The 19,768-nt window shown below is 42.4% G+C and overlaps 3 protein-coding genes across 5 annotated transcripts in view; 2 read left to right on the forward strand and 1 right to left on the reverse strand.

The window, feature by feature from the left end:
• Window positions 1-975: 975 nt before the first annotated feature.
• On the reverse strand, window positions 976-2,317 carry gtf3aa (general transcription factor IIIAa). Its single transcript, XM_083973041.1, has one exon. It carries the CDS (start codon window positions 2,241-2,243, stop codon window positions 1,128-1,130), a length of 1,116 nt encoding a protein of 371 aa, XP_083829167.1. The 5' UTR covers window positions 2,244-2,317; the 3' UTR covers window positions 976-1,127.
• Window positions 2,318-2,814: 497 nt separating this feature from the next.
• On the forward strand, window positions 2,815-9,636 carry yju2b (YJU2 splicing factor homolog B). Its single transcript, XM_083973978.1, has 10 exons — window positions 2,815-2,872; window positions 4,365-4,412; window positions 4,526-4,579; window positions 4,698-4,780; window positions 5,138-5,193; window positions 5,800-5,860; window positions 5,991-6,133; window positions 6,719-6,891; window positions 7,404-7,542; window positions 8,963-9,636. Exons 2-10 carry the CDS (start codon window positions 4,410-4,412, stop codon window positions 9,409-9,411), a joined length of 1,161 nt encoding a protein of 386 aa, XP_083830104.1. The 5' UTR covers window positions 2,815-2,872; window positions 4,365-4,409; the 3' UTR covers window positions 9,412-9,636.
• A 1,726-nt stretch (window positions 9,637-11,362) lies between these two features.
• LOC310984581 (venom factor-like) overlaps window positions 11,363-19,768 on the forward strand; it is a 36,880-nt gene continuing 28,474 nt past the window's right edge. For 2 of the 3 annotated variants that reach the window (XM_083969831.1, XM_083969832.1), the window contains exons 1-5: window positions 11,363-11,481; window positions 11,578-11,595; window positions 15,615-15,632; window positions 15,763-15,798; window positions 16,861-16,899. In XM_083969831.1, the coding sequence (XP_083825957.1) occupies window positions 11,402-11,481; window positions 11,578-11,595; window positions 15,615-15,632; window positions 15,763-15,798; window positions 16,861-16,899 (191 nt within the window). In that variant the 5' untranslated portion in view covers window positions 11,363-11,401. Of the gene's footprint in view, window positions 11,482-11,577; window positions 11,596-15,170; window positions 15,523-15,614; window positions 15,633-15,762; window positions 15,799-16,860; window positions 16,900-19,768 lie in introns of those variants that run through there. The other variant, XM_083969833.1, reaches the window with a different exon arrangement.

Below are 19,768 nucleotides of genomic sequence, written 5' to 3' on the forward strand. Positions count from 1 at the left end.
TGTTTTTAATCATACATTTAAAAAGAATAATAATTAGTCTAAAGAATATTTTTATCCGTAATTTTTTTAAATCGATAACTAGACATTTCAGGCGACCCCATTTGTATTCCAGGCGACCCCACATGGGGTCCCGACCCCAAGGTTGAAAAACACTGATGTATATATTATGCTCTAATAGTTCTCTGTTTTTAATTTTAATGCACTGCTGCTGTTGTTTCTTGTACACTTGCATGGTTTGTCTGTGTGTTGTGTAATTGTATGTGGGGAAGGCCGAAGACAACTTTGCACTAAGGTGGGCAATAAAGATTAAGTTAATTTAAACTAAACTAAACTAATTCTCTTTTTAAATACAAGTGGTTGAGTTGTGTTGCTGCTGTACAATGCAGAAATGTGAGAATTGTGGAGCTGCTGTGCAACACAAATTACCGTACAAACAAAATCTCATCTAGTAAATAATCCAACACCAACAAAGTTGAAAATTTGAACTTTTTTTTTAATCCCAATGTTGGCATTTAATGGATTTTCACAATAAAACTGTTTCAGAACTTGGTAAAATGTGTAATTTTCAAAATGTGGATTAGAAAGACTGATAAAAACCTTGGCACATATTTCATACAACAAAAACTTGTGCCCATCATCACACACACATGTTTGAGTGTTTAAATGCACGTTGAGTCACCAAGACGCCCAAATTTGGGATATAATGACGTAATGAGGTCATGTTGTGCAGGATTGTGCAGGAGAGCAAGATCCTTTAAAAACCATTAACACACACGTAACACTTATATGCGCCAACAGATTTTTATTTTAAACATAATTTCTTTTTTATAGTGCAAGCAGTAAACGGTGTGAAAAAATATATTTTCTTACACTGAATGACACAAATAGTCTATTTAATGACTTCAAACAAATAAATTATGTGCCAAAAAACAAACAAAACAGAAAAGACAAAGTACAAATTAGGACGAAATCAGCTCAGGTGGCAGTTTGGTCGTTCAGGTCCCAGCCCAAACAAACCAATAAACAGTTCATGTATCACAAAACTCAACACTTCCAATAGAAAACTGAAAGTTGGATATGCTGCTGTGCTTATAATGCTGCTGTGTGAGTTCCTTCATGAAGCTCTACTACACCGTCAGAGGTGCATTCAGGGCCTCGGTGAGTCCCTGAGTGTCCACGGCCGGGCTGCACAGCAGGGACGTGTCCTGCAGGAGGGACACCAGCTGCACGGACGTGGGCGGTGGCTCCATCTTATCCGTCTTCTCAGATGCTTCTTCAGGTGTCTGTCGCTTTTTGCGGATGATGACTCTCTTCGTGTCGCTGTAACCGCTCAACCTGGAGGCGAGGGACCTCTTGGGTTTGGGCTTCCTCTCCAGCTTCTTCCTCTCGGGGTCGTGGGCCACGCTGTGCCGCTGCAGGCTCTGCCTCATGGCGAAGGTCTTCCCACAGCCGGCATGGGTGCAGGCGAAGGGCCGCAGCTCCTCGTGGAAGGAGCCGATGTGGCTCTGCAGGTTGAAGGTGGTGGTGAAGGACCGGTCACATCCATCTCTGGGACACTTGTACACCACCCTCGTGTCAGAGTGGACGTGCTGGTGCTGCTGCAGGAACCAGGAGTCCCTGAACGTCTTGTTGCACTGGTCACACTTGAAGACGCGCTGGTTCTTCTGCTCCTTCTTCTTGTGCTGCTCCTTCCTGTGCTTCAGGTTCTCGGTCCAGGTCTTGGCCGTGAAGCTGCAGCCCTCCTCCTGGCAGGGGTAACCTCTGTGCACCTTCTCGTGTCTCTTCAGCTTGCAGGGGAAGCTGAATCGCATCTGACAGCCTTCAAACGTGCACTGATAGGGGGGCAGCTGCGTGTGCTGCTCGCATATGTGAGATTTCAGCTGCTTGTGCTTCCTGAACTCCTGCCCGCAGCCCTCAAACTTGCACACGTACCTCCTGTGGGGCTCCGAGTCGCAGTGGACCCGGCTCATGTGTCTGGTCCGGTTCGTGTTGGTGGTGAAGGCCTCCGCGCAGCCCTCCGCGGTGCACTGAAACGGCCTGGCCCCGCTGTGGCTGAGCTGGTGCCGGGCCAGGTGGTAGGCGCTGCTGAAGGACTTGGAGCAGCCGTCGTGCTCGCACCGGTGCGGCTTCACCCCCGTGTGTTTACACAAGTGCGCGTCCAGCTTCCACTGTTTGTTGTACGCGGCCGCGCAGCCGGAGAACGAGCAGATGAAACGTTTATGCGGCTCCGCTTTCGTTTCCATTTCTTCCGGCCCCGAGAAATAAACGATATAATCAATAATATTTACCCTCCAAATCTACGCTCCGACCACGTTTTCTTCCCTTCCACCAGCACTTCCGGTATCGTCATCGACGTGACCTAATGCTGCGTTCGAGACACTCTCGGAACTCGGATTTTCCCGATTTCCCTTTTGAAAAAGTGCAATTAAACGCCGCCTCATGTCGGAGCTCACACTCGGGGAAAATCGGAGAAAGAAAACAAAAATCTACCCCGACTTCTACGAATTGTCTGAAGTCACACAAGAATCTGCATCCGCGCAAAACCACACCTTCGACGGGTAAAACATCAATTAAAACGCATTTAAATGCCAACATACATTAAAACGTTCGTTTTTAAGCGCTTTGTAATGTTTTAGTGTCTTACGTGAATCACTTTGAATGCAAAGTTTGTCCCAGGTCCGCCATATTTTTAGTTATTCTGCTCGTGGTGCGTCTCTTTGAACGCTTTGAAGTTTTTTTTTCAACTGGGAGATTCAGAGTTCCGCGTGGTCTTGAACGCAACATAACATCCGCTACGTCACAGAGTGACGTCGTCGTTACCCATCGGCCCCCGGTGCGGTTGTTTTGGGTTTATCCTGCTACAAGAGCATTTGTAAGTACATGTTTTTAAAGCATTTGTACCAAATAACAAACGTGACAGTTGCGCCGTGGTCACATTAACACTTTATGTTTTATTTACAGTCGTTATTCAGTGACGTGTGACTCATATATGCACAAAAAATGACGTTAACGTTACACGGTGAGCTAACTGTTGCTAATGCTAACTGACCTGTAACCGTGGTGCGTTTCGGTGCAGCCAGAGAGAGTCAAACCAAAGTTACTGCAAAAACCGGACACTTTTAACTAGATAACAACGTGGCACTCATTCTGTAAACTAAATTAAAGTCATAATAAGCGTCTGCTAGATAATTAGCTAAGTAAATGTCCTGCTGTTGTAGTTTAACCTCACTCTGTCTTGTTTGTTATTGTTTCAAACGTAACAGTTAGCTTAACATTACCTACAAAATTGACACCGTATCTTAAATTAAGAAGTTGATTTGCACATTCACTAAATTATATAACGTTCTTGAACAATAAACATGTCAAATGTAGTCTGATGAACGTTTTCACAGCTTGAAACAGTAAGCTAGCTCACTCGAAACCATTTATTTCCCTCCCCAGCTGATTATTAAGCTAAGTAACGTTATAATATGCTGCTGTAGGTTACAATGGTTATAGTTAGTTGTCATTAATGTTACTTCAAGTTGTTTTATTTGGAAGTACAGTATTTTTTTTTGTAGTGTTTTGCTGTTTTTAACATTTACATTGTATTAAAGCATTTTACAGAAACAAGAAGATAGACAGAGGATAGGAAGCAGGGAAAGAGGGAGATGCAGTACCATACAGTTGTGTATGTGGAAGCACTTTAGAGGTCACACACAAGATATTTCCCAAGCAAGTCACATGGTTAAAGAGTCATTATGTACAGATGGGACTGAAGTAAATAAAAACCAAGCCAAACCAACCAAAAATTAACCATTCTTTAATTATTCCTGCATAATACATGGTTACAATCTAAAGGACCATATGGCCTCTGTACAAAGGAACCAAAATCCTGCATCTTCCTCATATTATGATGGGATGAGCGCAAAGTATTGTGATGTCAGGAAAGATCTTAGTTAGAATTTTCAGCTATTTTTTTTATATTTTTGTCCCAAAATCAAGTCAAGATGTGTTAAAAACTTAAAAATAACTATTCTATTGAATTCCTTGGCCCAAAATTGTGTAGAAAAATGTGTTAATTTGTCTCGGTGAGTTGTTTACTTAAAGAGCTATGCCAATTTCATTTTCAGTTTTTTCAGCTTCGAATTTGGGATAGGTGCAGTAAAGGGTTAAAAACAAACCCCATGGGCCATTTTTTCATCCTGGTACTTGTCAGAGTCTTAAAGTAGACACTTTAAAGATTAAGAAAAAACAGGTGGGAAAAAAAAATCCACTATGTGCTCGTGGACCCCTGTTTCCATCTAGACTTAGTGTTTTGTAATTAAGTTGATAACTTCAAGGTATCCTCTTTTTCTTCTTCGTCTTCTCTCTTTTTTCTGCAGACAAAGGTGTGAATCCACAACAGGTGTGGACATTCAGGAGTCACCATGGTGAGCCACGATCTCTACCAACGTCTGTCAAGATAGAAACACAAACAAGTCTATGTATTTAAGATATTAATTGTATTATACTAATGATGAATATTGTGTTGTTTTCTTGACAGGGTGAGAGAAAAGGAACAAACAAGTACTACCCTCCAGACTTTGACCCGGCCAAGGTGAGTACATGATCTCACATCTCAGTGACTGTCGCTCTTTTAAAAATAAAAAAAAAGATTTGGTGCAAATTTACTGACTTTTTACATTTCCACCATTTTTGTTCCTTTTATCTTTTAGCATGGGTCACTCAATGGCTACCATAAAACCCACGCCCTCAGGGAGAGGGCCAGGAAACTGTCCCAGGGCATCCTCATCATCAGGTTTGTACACACACACACACACACACACTGACTGTAGGTAACATATGGTTAATGATAATCATTTGCAGAACAGGTACTGATATGTTATTAGATCTTTTTGACCGATTTGTTTTTTTAAGCTGATGGTATGTGATGCACTGTGTTTTACTACCACAATTAAGTGTGGTGTTAAAATACGAATAAATAACCCAATCTAGTTTCTAATACAGACATAATTCCCCCAAAAAATCACAATGAATTGCTATAACTTTAAGCACAAAACAAATAAAGCTACACTCTAAAAGCTAAAGATAGACTGTAATGACATTTTGCATCAGTCTCACAGCTGATGTGTGTTGTATGTTTGTGTCTTTGTAGGTTTGAGATGCCGTACAACATCTGGTGCGACGGCTGCAAAAACCACATTGGCATGGGTGAGTGTGGAGAACAACAAACACTGCTCATTTCGTCAGACTCAACTCCACAGTGTCTCTTTCAGGGGTTTTACACCAGCAGGGCTCATGTGCTCGTGTAAAACCAGAAATTTCGAAATTTTGAACCGGCCGGCGTGTTCAGACCAAAAAAATAACAGATTCAGATCCTGAAAAGCAGAAAAGTTTCCCTGTGAACTGTGACATCGTCATTTTCTAGGAGAAGGCAGCGACTGACGGCATGGAGAAGAATAATTTGCAGTGGTCTGCTAAAGAAACTAAATGTTTGGTGAATTTCCCTTTGGGGCTTATTAATAAAGTAAATTAATTCTCATCTCTGAACTTGGGGAAGGAAGGCTGGGTTCAATCGAATGCCAGACCAAACAATTAATAAACTTAAAAAAAAACTGAAGAAGGATTACTGAGACAGCAAAAAGCAAAAAAATGTTGCCGCCGTTGTGTTTAGTTCCTCCTGAGTAATGCAGAGTAACGTAGATAACGCACTTTGGTTAAACTGGTGTGAACGCTGCTGGTTCACCAGAAAGCACCAGAACCAGAACCTGTGTCTGTCTGAAAGTTCAGTGTGTAACTCTGATGTTCATGTTGCAGGCGTCCGTTACAATGCAGAGAAGAAAAAAGTGGGGAACTACTACTCCACGCCAATCTACAGGTAACACACACACACACACACACACACACACACACACACACACATACATGTAGTTGATCGACTGCTGATCCGAACATGTGGAAACCAGAAGGAAATCCCACTGAACGTCTGTTTTTGTCTCTTCCTTCAGGTTCAGGATGAAGTGTCACCTGTGCGTCAACTACATCGAGATGCAGACGGATCCGGCGACCTGCGACTATTTGATCGTGAGCGGGGCGCGCAGGAAAGAGGAGCGCTGGGACATGGCTGAAAACGAGCAGATCCTCACCACAGGTAACAACAGATTCAGACGACTAATCGCTGAAAATACAAATAATCTGCTCAGTTTGCTTCCCTGCAAAAACTCAAAATCTTACCAAGAATATTTGTCTTATTTCTTGTCAAAATGTAATTTGTAGTCAAAAAAATCAAATTATACCCAAAATAAGACTCATCACATAGAAATTAGCTTGTTTTTAGACACTTTTTTACTTATTTCAAGCATATTTTACTTGAAATAAGTAGAAAAATTGTCTACTAATAATAAAATAGTCTAATAATCTGATAGTGGAGCAAATTTCTCTTTCTTATTACAAGCACAAAAAACTTGCTTTCACTGGCAGATTTTTCTAAGTGAAAATGATCTAAAAACAATTACATTTTTAGGTGATGAGTCTCACTTTAAGTGGAAAGAGATTAGTTTTGACTAGAAATTAGACATTTGGCAAGAAATAAGACAAATATTCTTGGAAAGATTTTGAGTTTTTGCAGTGTTCCCTGTACAGTTTGTGGATGTGACTTAGGTAGAGAATTAGCACCATGACAGCTGAAAAAGATGCTGTTTAGATACTTTATGTACTCCTCTGTCTCTGGTCACAGAGCGGGAACAGAAGGAGAAGCTGGAGACGGACGCCATGTTCAAGTTGGACCACGGTGGGAAAGACAAGGAGAAGCTCCGGAAGGCTCTGCCCTCGCTGTCGGAGATCCAGGACCACAAGTCCAGCTGGAAGGACGACTTCCAGCTCAACAGCTCGCTACGCAGGAAGTTCAGAGTACGTTATTTTTTTTACCTGCTGTATTGGTAATGGATAATTACTGGGATTCAAAATAACAACAGGTATCGGCGTATTTGTGTTAGTTTTGTTCGGTTTTTTTCTTCCAAACTCCTTCAGGAATTTGGAGTGTGGAGATATTTGTACTAAACAAACCATAGACTGTCATATTTAAGAAAATCAGCAACAGAAAAATGACTCCCAGCAGATCCAATCCAATCCAGCTTTATTTGTTGATCACTTTAAAGCATCCACAGTGGACCAAAGTGTTGCACAGGTAATAATTCTGTAATAAAATAATAAAAATCATCAGAATTGAAAGACATAACAGCTCACATAAGGCATAGAAATACATAAAAATACAAATAAAATAAATTAAAAGACATGCAACATGGGTAAAAATAGTAGCTGTACAATAAAAACAATAGATGCAATAGATTCAGACTCAGAGGTGTTAAGATTGTGTGTGTGTTGCCATTAAACTGACGGCTCTGCGTTGCGTTCCCTGTCAGACGGAGAAGAAGGTTCTGATTGAGCAGGAGGAGAAGGACGACGCCGTGAGGATGAGGACCAACCTGTCCATCCCGCTGCTGCCTGAGAAGGAGGAGGACAAGAAACTGGCGGCGCTGCTCACCTACCAGGCGCCCGACTGTAAGAAACACTGGTCGTTCTTTTAAAAATGCATAAATGCAGTTTTCTTTTCATTCAGTAATTCACCAGAAGCAGATATTTTTATAGCTTTCTGTGCACGTAAATAATATGTTATAGAGACGTTAGACACAAAATCAAATATTGAATATGTTGTAGTTATCACAACTGATAGAGATTGACTGAAAACTATAAATGTCTTATAAGAAAGAAAAAAAATCTTTACAAAACACTGACAACTTTCTCCTATTTTCCCCCAAAATGTCTTAAACATTAAACCAGTGGTTCTCAAACTTTTTTACATCAAGGACCCCTAAATTCACACAAATTAGACCACGGACCAGAGTCCTGCACGGGTCCAATTTCGGAAACCCGCGCCCGCCCCACCCGTAGGTTTTTAAGCCCGTGTCCCGACCCGTCACCCGTGATTATTTCTGACTTCAACCCGGATCCGACCGTCATCACCGGCGATAACCGGGGTACAGCCATACTCTTTAGAAAAAAGACAAAAGAAAAAAAAAAGAGAGAGAGAGGGGGGAAAAAAGCCGTAGGCTACTCTTTCGCGGCTATTTCTGGAACGGAGAATGATAGAGACGTAATTCTTTTTTTAATGAAAGCAGGACACTTCAGCCTTTACATTGATCCCATCGGTGTGTTTGTAGCTTACCCAGAAGCTGAGCAGTCAAGCCATGACAGGCTAAACTCCAACGGGAAAGCTGTGAGCGGTCACACGAGCGACTGAAGATCGTTTATTTACTTCAAGATGCTGCTCTGTTGTTGCCGTGTAGGATAAAAAATTATTTGCTACGCTGGTTCATGCAGCTGCGCGTGAGTTTTCCTCTGTAGGCCGACACATACACCCGCGTACCCACCCGCGTTCATTTGAGTTCCGCCCGTGCCCGACCCGTGAATTTTCACAAGACAGTTTATCCACCCGTTGAACACCGTTTTTGCAGGGTACCCGCGGGGATCCGACCCGATGCAGGACTCTGCCACGGACCCCCATTGGACAAAATTTTGAAGCAAAGAGAAATCTCTGGAAAAAGTGGTACAATTTCTCAAAAAAAGGGTTTTTAAAAGATTCTAGAAAAAGTCATGAAATGTCAAGAAAAAGTTGGGAATGTCATGTTGTTTGTAATATGTTTTGTAAAAGGATAGTTCATTAACTGTAAACATCTTTATAATGTACTAATATAATTATTTTCCTGCTCCGGCCCACTTGAGATCAAAATGAGTTTGACACCCCTCAGCAAAGTCAAAGTCCAGTCAAAGTCAAAATCATTTATTAGTCTCCCGAAGGAGAAATTTCTCTCGGACAGAGAGCAGTGCTGCGTCACAACAAAGACAAAAACAGTACAGCAAAGCCTGAATCTTAACAATAAACACCCTCTTACCCATCATGCCCCTCTTCTCCCCGTTTCAGCCTACGAGGACAAGCAGCACAGCAAGAGGAAACAGATCTCCTCCCGCTCGTGGTTCAACTCCTCCGCGGCTCCACCGGGGGGCGCCGCCGGCAGCCTGCTCCACAAGCTGGGCCTGCAGGGGAAGGAGGCGGCGGTGGCCAAAGCCCTCGGCTCCTCGCACAGCCCGCTCATCCGCAAACGCTCGGGAGGCAAGACGGAGCCGAGCGCCACCGTCACGCGCCGGCAAACGTCCGAGGTCGACACAAGCGCTCTGACGAACGGAGGATCACATCCAGAGGTCGGAGCGACGACACGAGGAGGTGGCGAAGCAGCGGAGACGGCGGACGGTGGTAAAACGGCAGAGGAGGTGAAGGTGGAGGACTCTGAGAAGGAGCGGGACAGAAGCCGAGGAGCGCTGACGTCTCTGGTGGCAGATTACAGCGACTCGGATTCAGACCCCGGACAGTGACGCTGCTGCTGCTGCTGAACGGGACGGTTTCTGTTTTCCAGATGGTCACACTGTGAGGATTATTAAAAACACAAACATGAGATGAAAGAAGAGAGAAAAACCAGCGTTGGTTAAATCATCCCTCTGGTTTTATGGATGTGTTCTTAAAGGGATAGTTCAACATTTTGGCAAAGTGGCCCATTGCCATAATCTCTACAGTCATAGCAGTAGGTTCGTTACCTTTAATTGTCGGTGCAAGCTGTTTTTTGAACGGCGGAGCAGAGCCGCGAGCTGCTCAGAGCTATGCTACGGAGGCTCATGGGATTTTAGTTTAGTTTAGTTTAATAAGTTTATTTGTATCAGGGACAATGTACAAAATAACATTAGTCTCGAAATGAGACGAGATGCCTTGTACCGGATTTAGCTTACTAGCTACTTTCCATCCGTAGTCCCTGGGCAGGTGAATAAGAACAATAGAAATATAAGAATTATCAATTTACATAGCATTCTAAACATCCATACACATATGCATATACACCCTCTCACACATCACAAACACTCAGGACATAGTCATATTTCATATCAGTTAACAAAACATACAGTTATTAAAATACTTCACACTTTGCCAAGGTTAAAAATAATTTAGGCTCATGATTAATGCTGACATGTCTGATTTCTTAGGATCCATTGTTTCTTGGTTTCCCTCATCAAACTCATCAAATACACAATCCAACAACTCCACAACGCTCTGGTGGACAAGTTGTGACCTGCACATTCACCACGCTATGAGATAATAACAGAAAGTTGTTTCAGAGGTAAATTCATGCAAAACCACTGATGTGCGTTGCCTTCAGGGTCAGTTTTTCATCAACAGTCTCTGCATTTACCTCTAAAACAACTCTGTCTGGTAACGTTGTGTTATTATCTCATAGCGTGGTGAATGTGCAGGGTCACAACTTGTCCACCAGAGCGTTTTGGAGTTGTTGGATTGTGTATTTGATGAGTTTGATGAGGGAAACCAAGAAATCCCATCAGCGGCTCTGCTCCGCCGTTCTTAAAACAGCTTGCACCGACAATTAAAGGTAACAAACCTACTCCTAAAACTATACGGATTACGGCAATGGGCCAATTTGCCAAAATGTTGAACTATCCCTTTAACAAAATGTCAGATTTCCATTCTAAGCTGCAGGATTCAAAATGTTTTCGAGTGAAAGTTTAATATTGTATTCGTTCCCATGTGAGAACATTCGATTAAAGTTCGAAGCTCTAGAAAATTCAATGTGAAAAAGTTTTCTTCTTTTTAATTTTTTTGTTGTTCATGTATTTTTGGGTTTATCTGCAGCATCCTGAGTAAATCCATGACATCGTATCATCGTCTGAGCAGTGTCCTTCTGTTTGTAAAGACCCATAAGTGGAATTTAGTGACATCTAGTGGTGAGACTGCAGATTGCAACCATCTAATCACCCGACCCCCAGGTCATGTATCACAGAGATTTGTCTCTATGAAAGAGAAACATCCATAATTTATGGCCATTTGAACGCCTCATTTTAAGCTCACAAAAACACTAATGACAACTTTTAAAAAAAAAAACCAGTTTCTCCCTATTGCTTTTATTCTCTCGTTTTTACCAGACGTCCCCAGGTAATACTAATATCGTGCGAATAGGGCTTTATACAAATATATTCATGGGTAGTATATTCAGACTTTTGTCAATAAACCTTGACTATTTTTACACACTGGACCTTTAAACTCAATGGTGTGAATGTAATTCTGCCTTAAAGGTGTTTATTTCTCCCTCCAAAACAAAAAAAAAAGCTTTTATGATTCAAAAAAACTTAATTCATCGTATCTGTTCAGAAAGCTTCACTTTGGACACAGTTTCTAAGTTTGGATAAGTGACGTTAATGCAACCAAAATCAAACACTGCTGTGAGTCAGTGAGTGTGTCACTAAGTTGTTATTGATCAGAGGGGAGTTGTGTCCAGTCCAGTCGGTCGGTCGGTCGGTCAACATGGGGCAGTGGACGCTGCTCAGCGTTTTATTTCTTCTCTTTCTCTGTAAATCTAACGGGCAGTTTGAAGATCTAATGAGGTAACGTCCTGTCACATCTCCTCCTCCTCCTCCTCCTCCTCATCTGTTCATGCCTTTTTAAAGTTTTATTTACTAATGAAGCTGTGATCTTTACAGGCGGCCATGGCGTGACAGGTATGTGTGTGTATATACTATATACTCTAATAATATGTGTGTGTATGATCATCACATATGGCCTCTCTAAGTTTTTTTTTCTTTCTTTTTTGCTGAATTTAGTTGAGGGGATTCCTGTGACTTAGCCTGAATACAAATATTTACATATTTATGTATTTTACTGTGTATATGACATGATACAAAACTTACAAAACAAAACAAAACAGACTCTAAATCGTGATAGAGAAAATGTAAATCTATGAAAAACATCATTTTTTCAGCTTATCACTATTAAAGCAAAATATCTTTTTTTTTCTTTTTCAATGCTTTTAACCAGATGCCAGGACCTAAGCTAAATTTTAGCTGATTTTTCTTTTTAGTATGTTTGCCCCAGCAGGAGTAAATGCACCATATGAAATTTGGAGAAATAACATGCATTTTTCAGGGATGCAAACAGCGCGCCGAAAAGCGAAACTCGCTTTTTTCATGACCAATTAGGTGACTTGTGTGAATCATTCAGATCCGAAGAGTTTTTGTTTTGAGGGGGGGGGGGTCTCAGCGTCTCAGCTGGGGTCAGTAAAATGTTTTTCTAACAGGCTGACAGTGACAATCACGTGAAACTGAGGCGAACTCATTCATGGTTTCTGATCATACTGATAACTGCCGACCTCCAATGTTGACGCGCGACGTGCGCGCTCGTTACCCAAAGCGGTGCGTAGCCGCGTGCAGTCGGTACGTACATTACTGTGTCAGGCAGGTGTTTCCCACGGAGCTCTGCCCCGTTTCAGAGGTGAAGGAGAGACGTCGCCTCCGCGATGTAGAATGTGTTCAATTAAAGTGAAACTAACACATTATATAGGCTATGTCCATTACACACTTTTAGGCCTTAAAATGTCTTAAATTTGTTGAATTATTGTGTTCAAGTCTTAAATAATTTTAGACAGGTCTTAAATTTTCTTATGCCCACCATGGGCGAGCATTTCACTCGCATTTGCCCCTAAAAAAAAAAGACATGTGTGAACCGGGAAAATCACAAAAAAGAAAGAGCACAACCTGCGATTGGTCCAAAACTACAAATCCCACAATTCTCTGGCCTCAACAATAACAGTAGTTAGTGTAAGTAAGAGAGAGTGGAGCTGTAGGTGAAAAGAGGAAACAACGCACGTCTGGTCCTGTTCTATGTTGTTCGTTCACACCGTCACCGTTTATTCGTTACGTCCGCGGTGTAAAAGGCCGTGACGCAAAGACGCGATTAGGCGCGAGACGCGGTAGACGCGACTTTTTTTTTTTGCGACGCAATACACGCGATTCTTTTATGGCGACGGGACCCTCGCGTCTTCGTCTATTTCATCGTGTTTGGTGGGAAGACCCACAGGGGCTTCCCACACAAACACGAGGAACGCTTTTTTTTCGCGCGAGCTTTTACGCGCAACCAAACGCGAGATACGCGAGAAATGCGATTTATCGCTCGTTTTCACTCGTTTCAAAAAAAATTCACGAGCCCGCCAACAACTTTTTTTTTTTTTTCAAAGGAGGTTCAACTGGACTTAGTTATTTGTCTAGGAAGACGTTTCACCTCTCATCCATGAGGCTTCAGTTCATGTAGCATCTGACCAGGCTGGGACTGGTCCAACTAACTGGTGTGGAGACTCAGTATAAGTCCAGTTGCTTTCGATTTAACCTCCTTTGAAATACTATGACCTGGACAAATGAGAATATGCACAGGCCTACAACAACATTTCTGCTCTCACCAACCATGGTTGAGGTCACAACGCTGCTGTAGCTGCTCTGGAAGTCCGAGACACTGTGTGTGTATGTGTGTGGTATGTATGTGTGCGTGTGTTTCTGATGTAGCCTACCGCATCTTGCTGGACATCAAAAGCTTTCCCACAAGTGTCTCAAAACAAAAGCCTGGGGAAGTCCGTCTTTGTTTACGCAGCTGAGAGTAGGAAAACATGGTGAACTCTAGGGACCGCGAGTCTCCGCTTCTCTTACCCGCATACCAGCGCACTGTGGCGGGGAGCACGGTTGGCCAGACCCTACAGCTCTGGAGCTTTTTTTTTTTTTTTTTTTCGCCGCGATGGTACAGGGAGCTTGGCGACCCACCGACGATGCCAACCCAGATCAAGCCGCGGAGGACTCTGAAACTTCTCCCAGCCCATGAGGGTATGAGTAGGGTGAATTCGCCTAATGTGGGACATTTTTTTGCAATTTAGACTGTATATTGCAATATGAAGCAAACACTTTCAATCTACATCCTGTACCATTCTGAAATCCTTAGGTTGTGATCTAATGGAATCCAAAGAGAAAATTCTGATATCACACTCCTAAAAGAAATACCATACATATTTCAACTCGGATTGCAAAGTTTTTTGCGGCAATTTCCGTTTCCTAATGTGGGACAGTCATGCTCCTAATGTGGGACACTAAAAAGTCTGTTTAAAAGTCATAACTCATTATAATTTACATGATAAATGCTAGATTGCAAACCAGTGTTCAATAATATCACTTATTGTCCTAGTTCTGCTTCATCTTCTATAGTAGGCTATTAATGGTTTTCTACCAATTGTGTGGTGGAGGTGACCTTTTACCCTGCGCTAAAGAGTGGACTTAGGGTCATTCCAAGCCCTGGTCAACAACCTCAATTGTGGGACACCACCATCCTCAGTGATCTCCCTATATTCAGTAATGTCTCCCCTCATCCTGTCTTTTTTCCACTGGTTGAGTTCACTTTATTGATTATTTTCCTTTCTTTTCCCATGTTTTCTTTCCCTGATTTTGTCTCATTGCCTTACTCTTCTTTTCCACTGTGATCTGAAATACATTCCATTTAATTAATCAGTAATGTGCTATCCTTTGATTACTTCTAAACACAACATTTTTCATGAACATTATCAAAAAAGACAAGATTTAGAAACAAGAAAGAAAAAAAATCAGAGCCATTTACCCCTTTAACAGTATTATGACCACTTCCAGTTAATAAATATAATTTTCTTTTGTTGTAAAATATTCAAAACAATGCATTATAACAATAAAACTATGTAAACAACCATTTTTATTGTTCAACCTATTAATTTTACCTGGAAAAGCACTGTCCCACATTAGGAAGAACCACCTGTCCCGCTTTAGGAAAGCATGTTTCCTAAAGTGGGACAGTAGAAATGTTGACCAAAATTCTAAATATTGAGAATGGTTACACCATATTAAGATATATTTTAATGCATCAACATATTATAAACACATTTTGACAAAAAATTGCAATAATTTTGTTTTTTTTAAATAAATTATGGCCTTAGCATTATTTTTGTCCAAACCCTAAGTAACTAGCATTTTGGTGGTCTTCACACAGGGTGCCTCCGGTTTGAAGGCTGTCCCTCCCAAATCTATGATTGGACATTTGAGATGTCATGTGATTTTGATCATGCAATATCACAGCTTGTGTGAGACCACATTTACATTAACTTTCTTTTGCTATAGGAAGACCTACACCCATTTAAGCTTAAGTGTCCCACATTAGGCAGTGTCCCACATTAGGCGAATTCACCCTAGATAATGAGTGAAATTTCGATTTTGAGTGAACTATCCCTTTAAAGGTGACATCTTCTTCCAAATGAAACAAAACATAAAACAACGTAATAATATGTCGTATCTGTTCAGAAAGCTTCAAAGTTTGGATCGGTGACTTGAAAACCACCAAAGAGAAAGTTCAACCGGTGAAATCAAACACGTCTGCTGTGAGTCAGTGTGTCAGTTCGTTGTTATTGATCAGGAGGAGGAGGCAGTGCAGAGAGAGGAGTTGTGGTCTTCATCTGCGGTGGTCCACAGTCCAGTCTGACTCCCCGGTCGGTCGGTCAACATGAGGCAGTGGACGCTGCTCTGCGTTTTATTCCTTCTCCTTCTCTGTAAATCTGACGGAAAGTTAAAGAAAAAGCTAAAAAAGATTATAAGGTAACGTCCTGTCACATCTCCTCCTCCTCCTCCTCCTCCTTTGTTCATGTCTTTTGAAGTTTTGTTTACTAATGAAGCTGTGATCTTTACAGGCTGCCATGGCGTGACAGGTATGTGTGTGACTATGTTTATACGTGTGTGTGTGTGTGTGTATATATATATATATATAATATGTGTGTGTGAGTGAGATCACATCACATTCTGCCTCTCTAAGTTATTATTTGTGAATCTTCCCTTCAGGTTTACCTCGTTTGATGACTACATTCGTCGTCCTGAGTGAGTATAGTCACAGCTGGGACGGGTCGTACCTTGAACCTGCTACACACACAACACATGACACGACACAAATATAGCCTATAATCAATAATTTCCTAACCTTTTAGCAGGTTTATCATCTATGGTACCATACCACTTTTTGGCCTGTCACATCTCCACAATTCATCCCATTTAATGCTGTAATAGGCTACTTTAAAAAAGAGAGGAGACCTTAGAGAACCAAGAAGCCATTCTGAAACCCCTTTTTTGCAGACTTTTTCAAAGGAAACAGGTTTGCTATTTTGCTCCACTAAAACGGTCTGAAAACATAACTTCCTGGCCCTTTTTCATCTGATAAAAAATATATTTACACTAATAGATTAGTAAAGTTTAATTTTTAATAGTTCCATGCAATTTATTTACTTATTAAATAATGGAAACTTGTTAAAATGCACCTGTTGCCCGAGAGCAACAACGTACCATTATAGAAAATTGCAATGTTGCCTTGAGGCAACATTGCAATTTAATTAATGGAATCAATATTGCATTATGAGACTATGGTAGTGTGTGTTTAGGTGTAAATATAATGTTCAAAAACATATAATTCATAATAATTTTGTTTTTATCCTTAATACATTTAATTTTGGATGCAGTAAACATCAGGCTATTATGATGATGATGAGGAAGATGAGAATGAGAATTGGGATGAGGATGAGGCCAGTGAAGGTGAAAGTCTACAGAGACTGGTGTTTCTAATACAGTATGATGAACCGTAATGGTACAATGTTGCCTACAGTCAAAAAATCCCCCAAACTTCCAAAAATAACTAATTTTAAAAACTTTCTTTAGATTATGTTTATTTAGTCTATTTTGAGACATAAAAACACTCCAAACATTTTTTCCCCCACTGGCATCATAATGTGTACCATAGAGGGTTAACCTCCTTGTTTTGCTTTGTTGTTTTTTTTTTATTTCGATGCATCACCATATAAAGAATCAGCTTGTCTCTGTTTATTCGACCTCTGACCTTTGACCTGTTTAAATAAAAGTACCTTTACCTTTTACCTTTACCTTTATTTGCAGTGACCACAACCCACTGGAGGAAGTCAGCAACACGCCGAGGTACAGTCACCAATCAGACGCCTCTTCTCACAACTATTAATGCAAATAAAGAAGGATTATTATTATCATCTATTAACAGGACTCTCCTTTTATGTATCGTCGCTCGTCTGTTGTTTCCGTTCGGTAACTCTCAGGGATGCAAACAGCGCGCCGAAAAGCGAAACTCGCTTTTTTCATGACCAATTAGGTGACTTGTGTGAATCATTCAGATCCGAAGAGTTTTTGTTTTGAGGGGGGGGTCTCAGCGTCTCAGCTGGGGTCAGTAAAATGTTTTTCTAACAGGCTGACAGTGACAATCACGTGAAACTGAGGCTAACTCATTCATGGTTGTCTCTGATTACGCTCGTTACCCAAAGCGGTGCGTAGCCGCGTGCAGTCGGTACGTACATTACTGTGTCAGGCAGGTGTCTCAGTCACGGGGTGTTCCCACCAAACGCGATGACGCTTCATCGCGCGTCGAGATTACATGTAAAGTCAATGCAAACACGCGATTAGTCGCGTCATCGCGCCGGGCGATGCGATGGACGCGATAGCGCGGCGCGATGGACGCGTTGGCCGCGAAAAATCGCCTCCATCGCGTCGCCCGGCGCGATGACGCTTCATCGCTCGAGTTCAAATAATTGAACTTTTGCGGCGAATTCGCGTGAAGACGCGCCGCGACAGCCTATCAGCTTTGAGATCGTCACCGACGTGCTGACGTACGGACGTACTGGTGTTCCCTTGGCAGTTTAGTCAGAGCGAGTCTATTGACAATATTAGAAGTTTTCTGGTTTAGTTTAGTTTATTATTCAGATCCCCATTAGCTGCAGCAAAGCCACAGCTCTTCAGTGTTGCTTTTCCGGTGCTGTTACAAACGTTTTTTGTTTGGATATTCGGACCTGAAAGCCCGTTATCACTGCTGTTTTCAACCAGCGGGCGCTGCGAGCCGGCCGCCCCGTCCCAAAGCACTCAACAGGCGGTCAGTCACACAGTAGTGTCACGGAGCTGTCTCCTCCTCCTGCAGCCAGAAACCCACACCACTGTTCCTCTCCCATCTACAGGGACAGGAACAGTGCAGCGGCGGTGGTTATCTCAGCCAGAGAATGAAATAGTGGGAGAAATGTTGTTGTTGGGCGGGCTCGTCGCGCGACGCGATGCCGCAACGAGGCGTTTTTTGCATTTTGAACCAGCGTCAAAACTGGAGCGTCTAGCGCGACGCGATTTCATTTGACGCGCGATTCAATCGCGTTCATCGCGTTTGGTGGGAACACCCCGTCAGAGGTGAAGGAGAGACGTCGCCTCCGCGATGTAGAATGTGTTCAATTAAAGTGAAACTAACACATTATATATACTACGTATGTCCATTACACACTTTTAGGCCTTAAAATGTCTTAAATTTGTTGAATGATTGTGTTCAAGTCTTAAATAATTTTAGACAGGTCTTAAATTTTCTTATGCCCACCATGGGCGAGCATTTCACTCGCATTTGCCCCTAAAAAAAAAGACGTGATGTGATGTGTGAACCGGGAAAATCACAAAAAAGAAAGAGCACAACCTGCGATTGGTCCAAAACTACAAATCCCACAATTCTCTGGCCTCAACAATAACAGTAGTTAGTGTAAGTAAGAGAGAGTGGAGCTGTAGGTGAAAAGAGGAAACAACGCACGTCTGGTCCTGTTCTATGTTGTTCGTTCACACCGTCACCGTTTATTCGTTACGTCCGCGGTGTAAAAGGCCGTGACGCAAAGACGCGATTAGGCGCGAGACGCGGTATACGCGACTTTTTTTTTTTGCGACGCAATACACGCGATTCTTTTATGGCGACGGGACCCTCGCGTCTTCGTCTATTTCATCGTGTTTGGTGGGAAGACCCACAGGGTCTTGGGGAAGACCCACAGGGGCTTCCCACACAAACACGAGGAACGCTTTTTTTTCGCGCGAGCTTTTACGCGCAACCAAACGCGAGATACGCGAGAAATGCGATTTATCGCTCGTTTTCACTCGTTTCAAAAAAAATTCACGAGCCCGCCAACAACTTTTTTTTTTTTTTCAAAGGAGGTTCAACTGGACTTAGTTATTTGTCTAGGAAGACGTTTCACCTCTCATCCATGAGGCTTCATCAGTTCATGTAGCATCTGACCAGGCTGGGACTGGTCCAACTAACTGGTGTGGAGACTCAGTATAAGTCCAGTTGCTTTCGATTTAACCTCCTTTGAAATACTATGACCTGGACAAATGAGAATATGCACAGGCCTACAACAACATTTCTGCTCTCACCAACCATGGTTGAGGTCACAACGCTGCTGTAGCTGCTCTGGAAGTCCGAGACACTGAGGCCAAACGCCGCCGTCGCTTCTGATCCATGACGGCGAGTTCCAGCTGATGAGCTACAGAGACTTTAGAGTCAAAGAGGAGCAGTGCGTCTCTGTGTCGGACTGTTTGTTTGGATTTAATGAAGAAGCTGCACAGAGTCAGGTGAGCAGAAGCTGCCCCCCCCCCCCCTCTCACCGTGGAGCCGCTGCTGTCTCACAGCCACCACCGACCCCTAGAATAAAACACCACTAAGCCGTGGACGGTCGCTGCGTGGATAAAATGCTGACGACCAAAACAGCCGCCACCAGGTCACTGACTGGAGAGTTTTAAAGTCGGCACATGAACGCAGCTCAGACCGGCCGGTGCCTCAGCGCGGTGATCAGCAGGACGCTATACCCAGTACCGGCCAGCTCAGTACAGAGGGGGGGGACGATAACGTGACGCACAGTATACTGTTATGAGACACATTATGCATCCCAACTGTCTTTTTTTTTAGAGGATTTTTTTTTTACCAAGAATGCGCCCAAAAAAATCATGATCCAGGGGCCAAAATTCGAAACAAATATATATTTTTTAA

The sequence above is a fragment of the Trachurus trachurus genome (genome assembly GCF_905171665.1).
Source record: "Trachurus trachurus genome assembly, chromosome: 1".
Taxonomy (NCBI): domain Eukaryota; kingdom Metazoa; phylum Chordata; class Actinopteri; order Carangiformes; family Carangidae; genus Trachurus; species Trachurus trachurus.

Bases quoted from the DNA above. Each gene is read 5' to 3' on its own strand.
- gtf3aa (XM_083973041.1), bottom strand. From the start codon at position 2,243: ATGGAAACGAAAGCGGAGCCGCATAAACGTTTCATCTGCTCGTTCTCC.
- yju2b (XM_083973978.1), top strand. The intron at 4,580-4,697 runs GTGAGTACATGA...TTTATCTTTTAG, and splicing joins CAGACTTTGACCCGGCCAAG to CATGGGTCACTCAATGGCTA. The intron at 5,861-5,990 runs GTAACACACACA...CTCTTCCTTCAG, and splicing joins TACTCCACGCCAATCTACAG to GTTCAGGATGAAGTGTCACC.